At 32.3% G+C, this 13,061-nt stretch overlaps 1 protein-coding gene across 1 annotated transcript in view; it reads left to right on the top strand.

Annotated features, from left to right (window-relative positions):
- Positions 1–13,061, top strand: part of STK17B (serine/threonine kinase 17b) — a 29,845-nt gene that overhangs the window by 4,437 nt on the left and 12,347 nt on the right. The window contains exons 2-3 of the mRNA XM_027591375.2: positions 4,523–4,686; positions 10,455–10,667. Coding sequence (XP_027447176.1) covers positions 4,565–4,686; positions 10,455–10,667 — 335 coding nt within the window. The 5' untranslated portion in view covers positions 4,523–4,564. The remainder of the gene's footprint in view (positions 1–4,522; positions 4,687–10,454; positions 10,668–13,061) is intronic.

Here is a 13,061-nt window from a genome sequence, read left to right as displayed (position 1 = left end):
TACTAAGTCCCTTAAGATTTTTTTTTTACTAGTATAGCCTAATAAAGTGTTATAAAATGAATTTCAAATAGATTGAGACATATTGGTAATTTAGAATCAGTTATGTGAATTGTGAATTGTGGTAGAAAACAAAGAAAAGGTCTAGAATTGTTGGAGTTAAAGAGAAATTGTTGGGAAATTTAGGAAGATACACAGAGACACAGAGGGTTGACTGATAACCTTCATGTACCCAAGGATTAAATCTTATATGACAGGCAACCAGATGTTTGTGGAGGGTTTAGACAAAGGGTAACATTCATGCTCCGCTATAAGTAAAATTGGCCAAAGGAGAAGAAATGGAAAGATATTTAGGCTGTGGCAACTGGTTCAGGTGCAGGAAATAGAAGGAAAAATACACTTAGAGGATGCTAGCTATATGGATGCCTTAAGCAGTCTGTAATATAGGTATTTTAGCAATAAGTAGGTAAGTGTAAGGCTCTGTTTTCAGAAATGTGCTCACTCTTTTTTCTGAGACATAGCTTGTATTCCAGCATATTCAGAGCTAGAGTAAAATGTATCACAATTCAAAAAATAATTTTTGTATTAACATGTATTTAAAAGAACTGCTGATTGCCCAGTGCTGCTTTCAGCTACATTTAGAGTCATAAAAACGCCTGTGGGTCCATTCAGCATTATGATGACCAACAGTACATGTGAGGGGAGGAAAATTTGTTAGGGTAAAAAATTAAACACAAGGCAATGTCCAGTAGTAGGAAATACTCTCAAGTAGCTTGATTTAATAAGGCCCTATTTATTTTATTATTATCTTATCAATCCTTTAAAGGTCAGCTCTTTTTCCTTCTAACATAACTGAATAATAGATATTATGAAATATTTATATGTATATTTGGATATCACATTTTAGATTTTGGGAGGGAAGGAGGTCCCAGATAAGTCTACATTTTCACAAGTGATACTCATAATCAAGGTGTATATCCTAAAGTTACAGATTGTTATTCATTATATAGAACTGTAACTCTAACATTAATTCAGAATTTATTAAATTGTCTCTATCCAGTATTAAACAAGGCATTAATTCGTGTTTAGTATTTGCCCTGAATGCTTATAAGGTCTCTGCATAAGAACTGACATATTATTTGGATAGTAAATGCCATCTGCTCTATATAAATGCAGAGAAAACTCTGAGACCTTAAAAAAATTGAGCAATAATTGTTCTTGAACCTACAGTCAAGTAAACCCTTAATGTGTAAAGAGATATATTTTGCTGTTGCAAGTGAGTAAGTTTCTGCATTTAGAGTCTAGTGATATATATTCACAGCCATCTTTTTTACCCAAAAGCGTTTGCTAATTATTTGCCTATTATTAAAGTAGTACCTGCTTAGTGTAGATACTTTAAATACTAGGAAAGTATAAATACTGCCATAATCCCACCACCCAAAGATAACCACTGTTAACATTTTGCCCTAGTTTTCCAGTCTTTTCTTCTATTTGTTTTTATATTTTTGCCACAAAATTATCATAGTATATATACGTTTTGTGTCTTCCTTTTTTCACTTAATATTACAGGAGATAAAAATATTCTTTGAAAGCATGATTTTTGAGTATATAGTATCCTATTACTTAGATATATTTAAGCACTTTTTGGATTTTAGGGTTCATTCATTCAACAAGTTTGTTTTTTTTTCATTATTATAAATCCTAGTTCACTGAGCATAAATCTTTGACTACATCTAAGATCCATATTGACTCTTTGGAAACTTGAGAGCAGAAAATACTCATAAAATTAGTTCTGCTAGAGTTCTTATGAATAGTTCACTTTGTAGCTGATATATTACAGCATGAGATAAAGATCTTAGATTCTAGAATCTAGATGAGGTGAACATCTCAGAATCAAGAGCCTATACTCTGTCTCTATGATTGAATTTGACACGTACTTATATTTCTCAAGGCCTGATTGATGGACAGTGTTGGGAATGTAGCCCAATTTGTATCCATGATACAGGTACATCCTTTCCTTCTGTATATATGTATGTATAATAAATATGCAATCATAAGCGGCATATTCATAGACTTTTAAATTTAGAAAAAAATTGTCAAAACCCAAAGATGACCTGAAAATAAATAGATTGAGCATAGAAATTGGTAACCATTTTGATTTTTCTGAGAGGAATATATGACCATTGTAACTGCATGCCATCAGATCTAAGAAAATACACAAAGTACACAATTAAAAAAGGCAGAATTTTACAAGTCGAGTTTAAGCTAACCTGAGGTGAGAGTATGGAAACAGTACAACTGCTCAACAACAGCCAGGGACGGTGTAGAGAGTATCTTTGGGTAGAATATTAACAATATTTACTTACTGAACAATCATGATGTACTCTCATGATTAGCCCTGTACCAGTGTCATTCTACATGAGTACATCATATTTTAATTTTAATCCATAGAGCTGTGCAAAATAGATTCTATTATAATCCATACTTTAGAAGAAGCAGAATTGAAACTTTCCTCACTAGTAATTAGAGAAATGCAAAGTAAAACACAAAACTTCATTTCCCTTCATCACACTAGAATAGCCAAAATTAAAGGCCTAAATGGGACAAACGTTGGCAAGGAAATGATAAGCTCTCCCACCTAGTGCTAGTGGGAATATAAACGGGGGATGGAATGAAGGGACCAACTTCAGCTGTGTCTATGATGTTTTATTTATTTTAATTTAAACAAAATATAACAAAGCAATAAGATTGAAAAAGCAAGTGTTTGTTAGGATATTTGTATCCCTTCCTATACATTTGAAATATTTCTTTCTTTAATTTTTTTTAAAGTAGCTATATTTGTTTCCCACACAGCCATAACAAAGTACTGTGGATCAGGTGACTTAAACAGACATTTATTTTCCCATAATTCTGGAGAGTAGCAATTTGAGATCATGGTGTTGACAGGATTGGTTTCTTCTAAGGCCTTTCTCATGGCTTGCAGATGTCCTCTTCTCCCTGTGTCTTCACATGGTTTTCCTTCTGTGTGTTTCTGTGGCCTAATTACTTTTTATAAGGACACCAGTCCTGTTGGATTTGGGCCCACCCTAATGACCTCATTTTTCACTTAATCACCGCTTTAAAGGCCCTAACTCCAAATACAGTTACCTACTGAGGTATTGGGGGCCAGGACTTCAGCATGTGAATTTTGAGGGGAGGGACACAATTGGTCCATAACAGTAGTGAAGTTAAATAATTTAGTAAGATCTCTTAGCTGGTATGATGGATAAATGGGATTCAGACTCAGATGTGATTCAGTCCAAATGTTATTTTCAGAATGCTACACTGCAACCCTTAGACTACTAGAAATGTACACCAAAACTAGTTAGGTCTTGGTTTCTCCAAAGATCAATGGATTTAGAGGAAAAAAATTTGTTGACTTAAGAATAAAACGAAGAAAATATAGAAACTGAAAACACTAAACTCTTATCACGTTGCTTATTAGATTGAATATAGTTGGCATTTGAATTTAGGAAGATAAAGAATAGTACATGTCAAGTAGGAAGTAAGTGGAGGGAAAATGTGGCAGAGAAAGAACAAAAGCCCTAGGGGGTTATTGAAAGAGGGTGCTAGAAGAATAATACTGGATCTTTTGTTAGATACACTAGCAGGAAGTCCTAACTATTATAAAATATATAGTCTACAATTATTATATGAATTCAATTAATATGAAATGATAGTTTTGTTAAAACTGAATACATGTAAATATCACAAAGTTGCAGATAAATGTGAGTTCAAGATATAGAACTGTAGAATAGGCTTTATATGGTCAGTAACTTATCCAACAAAATTAGAGAGCTTGGTTCTACCAAAAGAAAAAAACTCTAAGACCTATGAAAGTTTGAATTTAATATTGAAATGTAGGTAGTCTGTTAAACAAGTTCTGTTTCTTGTAATTTCTAATTTCTTCTAAGTCATTAACATAACTCACAAAATGTGAATTCACTACCAAATTTGGCCATGTAAAATTAAATTTAAAATGAATAATCATTACCTGGCTATGTTAGAATCTTATGTGAAGATAAAACTTTAAAGAACGAGAGTTTAAAAATGAAATTGAATGATTGCTTGTATTAAAATTATAACTATTTTTTAAGAATTTGGGAGGTCTTGAGGATTTTTATAGTAGTTTTATTCTGAAATAAAGTCATTAAGTTAGTTCAAGTACCATAGAGGTAATAGAATTTATGTGTGTGCTTTTTTTTTTTTTCTTCCTTCTGGGTAGACTGCTGTTTAAATCTTCCTTCTTTTCTTTTTTCTCTTTTCTTTTCTTTTCTTTTTTCTTTCTTTCTCTCTCTTCCTTCCTTCCTTCCTTCCTTCCTTCCTTCCTTCCTTCCTTCCTTCCTTCCTTCCTTTCTTTTTTGTTGTATCTTACAGCTATATTTGGAACTGTAAAATGTAATGTACATCCTGTCTGTCTGAGATAACATCTTTTTTTCTTAATTGCATTTAAATTATATCCTGTATCTTCTCTTTTTTTAAATAGGTAAAAATAAGTGATTAAAGAAGCATATCGGAGTCATCTAACATGTCGAGGAGAAGATTTGATTGCCGAAGTATTTCAGGCTTGATAACTACAACTCCTCAAACTCCAATGAAAATGGAAAACTTTAATAATTTTTATACACTTACCTCTAAAGAGCTGGGAAGGTAAGGAAATTTTATAATGTATTTGCTGTTTAAATTCATATTTTGGATTTCTGGGTCTATAGTTCTATAAAATTCACTTGATCATTTTAAAAAATGATTAGAAAGAAAATCATCATCTCTGCTATTATTATAAGGGTCTAGTCTTAACTGACTTGGAAATCAAAATCTGTAGAAAATTAGTGAGCTTATATGATATATCCCACCTAGATTCAGAGCCCCGATAGGAGGCCAGGGTTCTTCTTGAGGCTGTGCATGGCAACAGGAAGCTTAGGGCTCTGCCATTTCCAAACTTTGTGACCTCAATTAAATTTCTGTACCTCTTAGTACTATAATTTCCTCATCTGAGAAGTGGGGATGAAGATAATTGTATCTACCTTCTGTGGTTGTTATGAGGATTAAATGAGTTAATATTTGTGAAGTATTTAGTAGAATGCTATCAATTTTTGTTAAAAGTTTTTTAAATTCCTGGGATATTGTGCTGGGCTAAAAAAATAGAGTCTCCTCCTCTTTTTTCCTAAATTAAACAAAAAGAATTAACTCATATTTGATAATACAATTCTGTATGATGAAGAATGCATGTTCTGTAAGTAAAACCCTGTACTTACACTACTACTGATCTGTTTTGGCCTAACCAGAGTGTTAAGGCCAAGGGGTGACCTGAAATTATAAGACCATTTAGCACTACCATTTAAATATATATGGAAGTTGTAAAAAATGCTAAGTTATTTATTATATGTTCAGCATCTATGAACTTAAATGACGTTTAACAGAGAGTTGAAAGATGGTGATCTGTTTCTATCTTTAGTTTGATTTTAGTTCTGGAGGCAGATGTTTGCTTATCTTGAAATGGTTTACTAAGTCCATGTTTGTATTGATAGATGTATGGTAAGATAGTATGATTGATTTTTATATTTGAAAATCTCAATGTGAAAATAAAAGTTGACTGAACCATGAAAAGAATTCTGTTTTTGGTGATCTTTTACATGAAAGGTAACAACAAGTCCTAGACTTGTTAGATGTTGAATGCAGTCTTTCATTTGCAAATAAGGGTGATAATATATACTTCATTAGACTAAGAACTAAATATGAAAGCATTTTTCGTAATTCCTGGCATATTTATTTATTTAATTTTATGTGCAAAATATCTAGTGTTTTAATGGTGTATTGAAAGATACAGTTTTTCAAGCCCTCCAGAAAGTTTCTAAGAAATTGTTTAATTCTAAATCTGTAATTATTTCTCTTTGCATCATGACAGGAGTCAGTTTCTTTTAGTTGCTTATATCTTACATGGAATAGTTACAGAATCTTTGCACTGGAAGGATTTCGGTGGTCAGCGGTCTTCTAATATAATTCTTTATGCAACAGCCTTTCCTATAATTTTCCTGACAAGCTGTTTATCTAGCTTCAGTTTGAATGCTGCAGTGATGGGGAACTCATTTACCTCAAAATGTGTCTGTTCCATTTTGGGGGTGCCTCTTAGGCACAGAAGGTTCTCTTTTCTGTTCTGCTAACATCTACCCAATAGACATAGTTCTTCTTTTGTAGCTGCATGTAATATTATTATAATAAATATAATAAATCCTTCAGAGATTTGAATATGGTTAAACACTGCCAGTTTCCTTAAATGCTCATCTTATGACCTAATTTCCAGACAGCCATCTTTGATCTAGTTACCTTCTTCTGGACCACTCTGCATTTTTCATTGTCAGTCTTAAACTAAGAAGGCCTAGAGTTGACACAGTTTTGTCAATATCTTAACATCTAGACTATCGTAAAGCTTTATTGAGGTAGCTTAAGATTCTCTTAGGAGTTTTCTTTCCTTTTTTTTTTTTAAACAGCTATGTCAAATATGCCATATATAGTATGTTAGTAAAAAACAGATTAAACTGGAAGTCAGTTGACCTGTCTTTACTCTGGATCTAAAGTTGTGTCCATATACTTAGTTGTGTGGTTTCCTTTTCATTAAGATGACCCCAAGTTTCCTTCTATTTGCAAAAATGTTTGAAAACTGCTTTGAACAGGTAACTGAATATGAAAAGCCTTGAACAGTACACACAATAAAGGGTATTCTCTTCCATATTTCTAAGTTACTATTTTGATGGGTAAATGTACATACATTTATTAAATTAACTTTGCAAAATAGGGATATCACGTGGCTTGAAGGTCTGTAAAATATTTTTTTCCTTTGGGAGTTTTGGAGAACTTAACCTTTGAGGAGGACACTATTAATAATTCTAAATGGTTTTATAAATGAGGTACTATCATAAATAACAAGCATAAACTGGAATCAGATATATTTTTTAACATTTTAGAGCAAAAACTCATGATAGAACGTGATTAAAACAAGTTCAGTTTGCTAATATCCCATCTTCTAATATCTTTAGGAAAGAGACCTAACATTATTCTTTAAATTGATGTGGGCTAATGAGTCCTGTGGTAAATACTGATATTTCTAATTAGTAAAACTTGATCAATTGAAATCATGATCTTTCACGACCAGTAACTTCCTTTAAGTTCTTCCAATATTGTTACCAATTTTAATATGCAGTACTAATGCAAAATGAAAATTAGGATCATAATATTGTTTCTCCTGAGGCTTTACATTTTAAAGTATGTAAACATAATTCTAGCATGTGGTGAACTACAGAGTTCTTTGTAAATCAAGTTGATTTTTCTGAATCACCTGTTTTTTTAAATTCATTTTAAGATGTTAGTGTTTAAGAATTTATTTTCCTTTAGCAGACTAAACGAAAATATGTAAAAGTTAACAGTTCATTTTAGACTATTCTCAAAACACTTTGCATTGTTCCTGTTTTTTAACATGTTGGGTTAAGTTTTTTTTCCACCCCTCCCCCAACCGAGGCAAGGTTCTTTAGGACTTCTTGCGGTTAGAAGGGTGAGGCAGATGCAGAAATAAACGTAGCTTCCTTTGTGGCTTACCCCCCCCTTCACATTTTATTGTCTGTTCTAGAATGCAGAAGGCTAACTACTAGGCCTTTTCACTGCTGGGAAATCTAGTCAGTTTTGCCTTTTTAGGGTATGACCTAAAACAAAATAAAACAGACCATTTTATTGTCTGTTCTAGAATGCAGAAGGCTAACCACTAGGCCTTTTCACTGCTGGGAAATCTAGTCAGTTTTGCCTTTTTAGGTATATTAATACAATAATTAAGTATTATTGCTAAGGGTTTTTAATTTTCTTAAATGTTTCTGTTAAATTTGATACAGGAACATAATGTATAAAAGATTATTTCTCATACTTCTAAACCACAATTAGCATTTTAGAATGGGAAACAAATACTTTTTTCTTCCTAAGTCATCTGATAATTATGGTAATTAACCGTATATAAATGAATATATATGTAAAATGTTATTGGAATCTTAAAAAAGCTTTAAAAATATAAATGCTTTAAGCACAGATGCAAAATAGCACAGTATATGGTATTGTAGTAGGTGCATAACTCTTGCATTCATTCAACAGGTATTTCAGTTCCTGTTATGTGTTAGCAAAGTGTAGATTTTATAATAACTGTAGTAATTAGGACAGACAGGGTCTCTGCCCTCATGGGCCTTTTACCTAGTCATAAAAACTGACAGATAAATAATTACCAGTATCATTTGGTCACCTTTGTACTAGATTACTAGATTAATGAGTGCTGTACTTGTTTTAAGAAAGCCTTGTAAGAATATATGAAAGAATTTAGATAAAAAGGTGTTACTAGTTAATTTTGCTCAATGTTCCTGAGAAAATTCTGGTTTGCCAATTGTAAAATTACAGCAGAATTTAATTGTCACAATTGGTAGTATAAACTTTTTTTTCAGATGGACAATTTTCTTGGCTAACTAGTTTCTGTTTACTAAGTTTTACAAGGTGCATTTCTTCATAAAACTCAAAATTTCCTTTCTGTTTTAGACACGTTTTCACTTCTAAATCTAAGTGAGAATTGGCAGAAGTGAGTTGTACTTCTTAAAAAAAAAAACTATCTTAAAGGAAGGAATTGTTTTGTAGCGGTTAGAAGAGAAACCTAGGAATTCACATTCCATAGTTCAATTCTTAGCACTCCAATTCCGTATATGACCTTTCAGGAGTCATTTAATCTTAGTCTGATTCAATTTATCCAGTATGAAATCTATAAACATGGGTGGTTTGAATACAAAGTAGAGACTGATGACCTTTTTGTGTGCTCAATGAAATGCATTGATCTGCATTGGTTTTGCGTACAGTGAAAAAATATCTTATAGTTTAAATTAGACATTTCAGATCTTAAAGGAAAGGTCTTTCTAAGAATCAGGTTTGTGCATGCAAATTTAGTGAGTTGATGTAGTTTTGATAAATGTAGAAGAGTCAAATTATAGCTTGGTCACCTTTTTTTTTTTTGGTATTAGCTATACTTTTTCAGCTTGGTTTCCAGTGCTTTTCACTGGCACCAATATTGAAGAAATTTGGAAAACAAAGAGTAGGAATCTTTGTCATCCTGACCCTTGAGAATAGCAAGTAAAATACAATCAGGCAATTTATTTTGTCCCCTATCCCCACCCCAAATACCAAGTTTTCCTTGCCAAGCACCTGATATGCTTGTGTTAGAAGTCGAATTGGGGAAAGAAGAGTTGTGGAACAAAAGTTCTTTTTTAAAGACCCTTTATTTAAACCTCATTTGTTAGTATCTACAAAGTAATTTGAGCCTTAAGATACAGGTTCTTAATTTTAGATCCCTTGGACTCAGGTTTAGAAGGTTTATAGATGGGCTTTGAAATCTGAAAACCCTCTGGAATTGGATGTAAAGCTTTCTATTTAAGGGTATGTGTACATTTTTCTGGGTAGGCAGTCAGTAGCCTTTATTAGTTTCTTAAAATAGTCTTAACTCAAAATAGCTTTAGGTCTTTGGGGAAACTAGATTTTGGGCAAATATAGGCTTAGAGTACACATTTTGCTGTGTCTTTTTAAGTTTTGGCTGAGATGCTAATAAGCACTTCTATTGGAAAGAGCTAAACACATACTTATTCCTAAAACGATAAACATGACCTTAATGGGTAGCTGATGATAACTATTAATTTTCTTAGTTGATCGTGAAGTATCTCTGGATACTCTCCATAGGACAGATATACCTTTGATACCTGTTACAGTCTTCATAGACCACTGGGTATTATTAAGAGATTTACTGGTAAAACAACTGCTAAATTAATGATAGAAAACTTCAAAGATTGTCAAAAGTGGTGTTGAAAGGCAAAGTGATAACACTAATAAAATTAAATGTCAAATACTCATTTTTGCATTCATTTTAATTTTTTGTTTTAGAAGGAAGCTATTTTGATTAGAGAGTTAGTGTAGTACTCTATTAAGGGTACAATATTTGGAAATAGACCAAGATACTATACTCTCTGGTATCTGCAAAATGGAATATCACTTATTATATAGGATTATTACAATATTTAAACCCAAAAACTTATATCAAGAGTATGGCATGGAGTTGGTATGAAGATGAGATCTCCCCCTACAATGATGATGTATTATATTAATAGTGATGAACAAATATAATTCTGTCTTATCCTGTTATTACATTTGCCATTTTCATTTTTATGTGATAGTACTATAAATTTTATAACAGTACATGTAGTATTTGATCCAGTTACAAGAACATAGATAAGTTCCTGAGAGCATAGTTGTTTGAAAGGATTAACTCTTAAGTTCGAGTTATAACTGTGTCTGTATTATACTAATATTGTTCTTTATGCAAACATTAAAATTGATTGTCCTCATTTTTCCCCCAGAGGAAAATTTGCTGTGGTTAGACAGTGTATATCAAAATCTACTGGCCAAGAATATGCTGCAAAATTTCTAAAAAAGAGAAGAAGAGGGCAGGATTGTCGAGCAGAGATTCTACATGAAATTGCCATACTTGAATTGGCAAAGTCTTGTCCTCATGTAATTAATCTTCATGAAGTCTATGAAAATGCCAGTGAAATCATTTTGATACTGGAATAGTAAGTATACAATTTAATAAATTTAAATAAATTTATTGTACTTATTTTAATTGGTGGGATAAGGTGACTTGAAATATCAAGAACAGGAGTGATAAAAGTATGACAAGAACTTGTAAAGATTTCTGTTGATAAAATATTAGAAAGACAGTGTATATTCGAATATTTTTACACACAAAAACTAATTAAACCACACACACACACACACAAAATGAATGACAACACAACATTTGGGGGATGTGGTAAAATAAGTAAACTTTCATTGCTTTATAGCATAGAAAGTTGATGAGTTTTTGTGCAAAACTGATGGATAAATAGAATTGAAATCATTTACATATTTTGTCCATCTATTTGAAAAAGACATCCAAGGAAATGACTCATGGAGAGTAGAAGGGTGAATTTGCATGAAGGTGAAGGTATGCCTACCACATTTTTTTTTTAAAGATTTTATTTATTTATTTGACAGAGAGAGACACAGTGAGAGAGGGAACACAAGCAGGAGGAGTGGGAGAGGGAGAAGCAGGCTTCCCGCAGAGCAGGGAGCCCGATGTGGGGCTCGATCCCAGGACCCTGGGATCATGACCTGAGCCAAAGGCAGACGCTTAACAACTGAGCCACCCAGGCACCCCTGCCTACCACATTGTTTGTTGAAGAAACACATTTATTTAGTATTGTGTAACATGTGAAAAACTGTTTGGAATTACAGCAATAAGAAATAAAATGTATCTCTTCTCACAAGTCATTGAAAAGCTGAAAATACCCAAATATTCAACATTTCATCAGGTTAAGCATGAGGAGGGGGTAGAGCACAGTTAAGCCAACTGGCTTGTTAATCAGTATATTCACACGTGACTCTAAAATAGTAGTTTTATTGAGTGGCAGTCTAACACATTTACTGTATGTATGTAAAATGTGTTTGAATATCTGCAACAGTTGGAAGAGATTAGCTAAATTTATGTTTAGTATGCTTTAAGCTCTGATAGTTTTTTATAAAAGAAATCTATTTCATAATAAACTAAAGAAATTAAGTATTCATTTTAGGAAAAAATGCATTATAAATATAATGATCCTTTTTAGTGATTAAACTGCATCATTGCTTTTTTGAATTTAAAAGTATATTAGCCTAATTTTAGTATTCAGTTATTTTAAGGATGAAGAGGTTTATTTATATATTTATAAAAAATCAATATATTTTTGTACCAGGAAAGTTGATTGCCTGGAATCAACTTCTAAATATGAAAATGCTTATTTTGCAAAATGTTAAACTGACCAATAGTTCATTTAAAAATGAATACTATATACATTTCCCAGAATACCAACATACCAATTAAGGTATATTATAGCACCTTCAAAATAAATTAGAATTGTAGAAATACCCACAGTACTACCAACATGACTTCATTTTTCATACATTTTGTGATTGATCAGATTCTTCACCTAACCTTTAAAAAATTAGCTACTTGTATGACACTGCATGTTTGAAGTATGTGAAAATTAGCTAACATTTTTCAAACACAGTAATGGAATACTAGTTTCGGAGGGTAAATAAATAGGAACACTTACTACTTTTCATAAAATTTTCTTTGGCGGGTTTATCTAAATAGCAGCAACAAGATATATCAAAAAATTTTGCACATTTTATGGTTGGACCTTGTCCATACTCTGAACATTGATTCAGGTACCCTACCCAGTAAACTGAATTCTATAAGGGCAGGACTGTACCTCATGGCTGAAGTGTAGCAAGCACTCAATAAATGTGTGGATGGATTAAAATAATTTCTTACTAGAACAACTAAGACCTACTAAAATTTATTACTAGAACTTTTGTTTAATTACCGTTCCTATCACTTTAAGGATGGCATTGTCACATCAGATAATCTCAAAGGTAAAAATTTGGTCAGACAGGCTTAGTGGTTTTATATGGTGAAAACAAAACAGTGGGATCTTTTATTCTAATAACAACTACCAATCTGATCCCCTCCTCAAACCATCCTACATACTTTTCTTCCTTGACTTTTTTATTACAAAATTTCAAATCTACAGAGAAGTTGAAAGAACAGTACGATTGACATACTCTTTCGTTTGATTTACCAGTTGTTGACATTTAACCACATGTACTGAACCATTTGAAAGAGGGTATATACACATAGGTTTGCATGACAGTGTAATTATACTAAAGTACTATTATCACACACACATAACATTATATACAAATATATAAGCAAATGAATGCAAACGCTCCCAAGTTTCTAAATTTGTTGGTTGATGTCCCATCAGGGGGCAAATTCTTCTAACAGAGAAGAGATATACCTGAATATACCTTCGAAGGCAATGATAATGATATAGGTGTCTTTTCTGACTATAGAGGCATTTTTTTCTTCTCATTAGTCACTCCTC

The sequence above is a fragment of the Zalophus californianus genome, chromosome 3 (assembly GCF_009762305.2).
Source record: "Zalophus californianus isolate mZalCal1 chromosome 3, mZalCal1.pri.v2, whole genome shotgun sequence".
Lineage (NCBI taxonomy): Eukaryota > Metazoa > Chordata > Mammalia > Carnivora > Otariidae > Zalophus > Zalophus californianus.
Note: the sequence above shows the minus strand (reverse complement) of the source record. Positions and strands in the feature narration are given on the sequence as shown.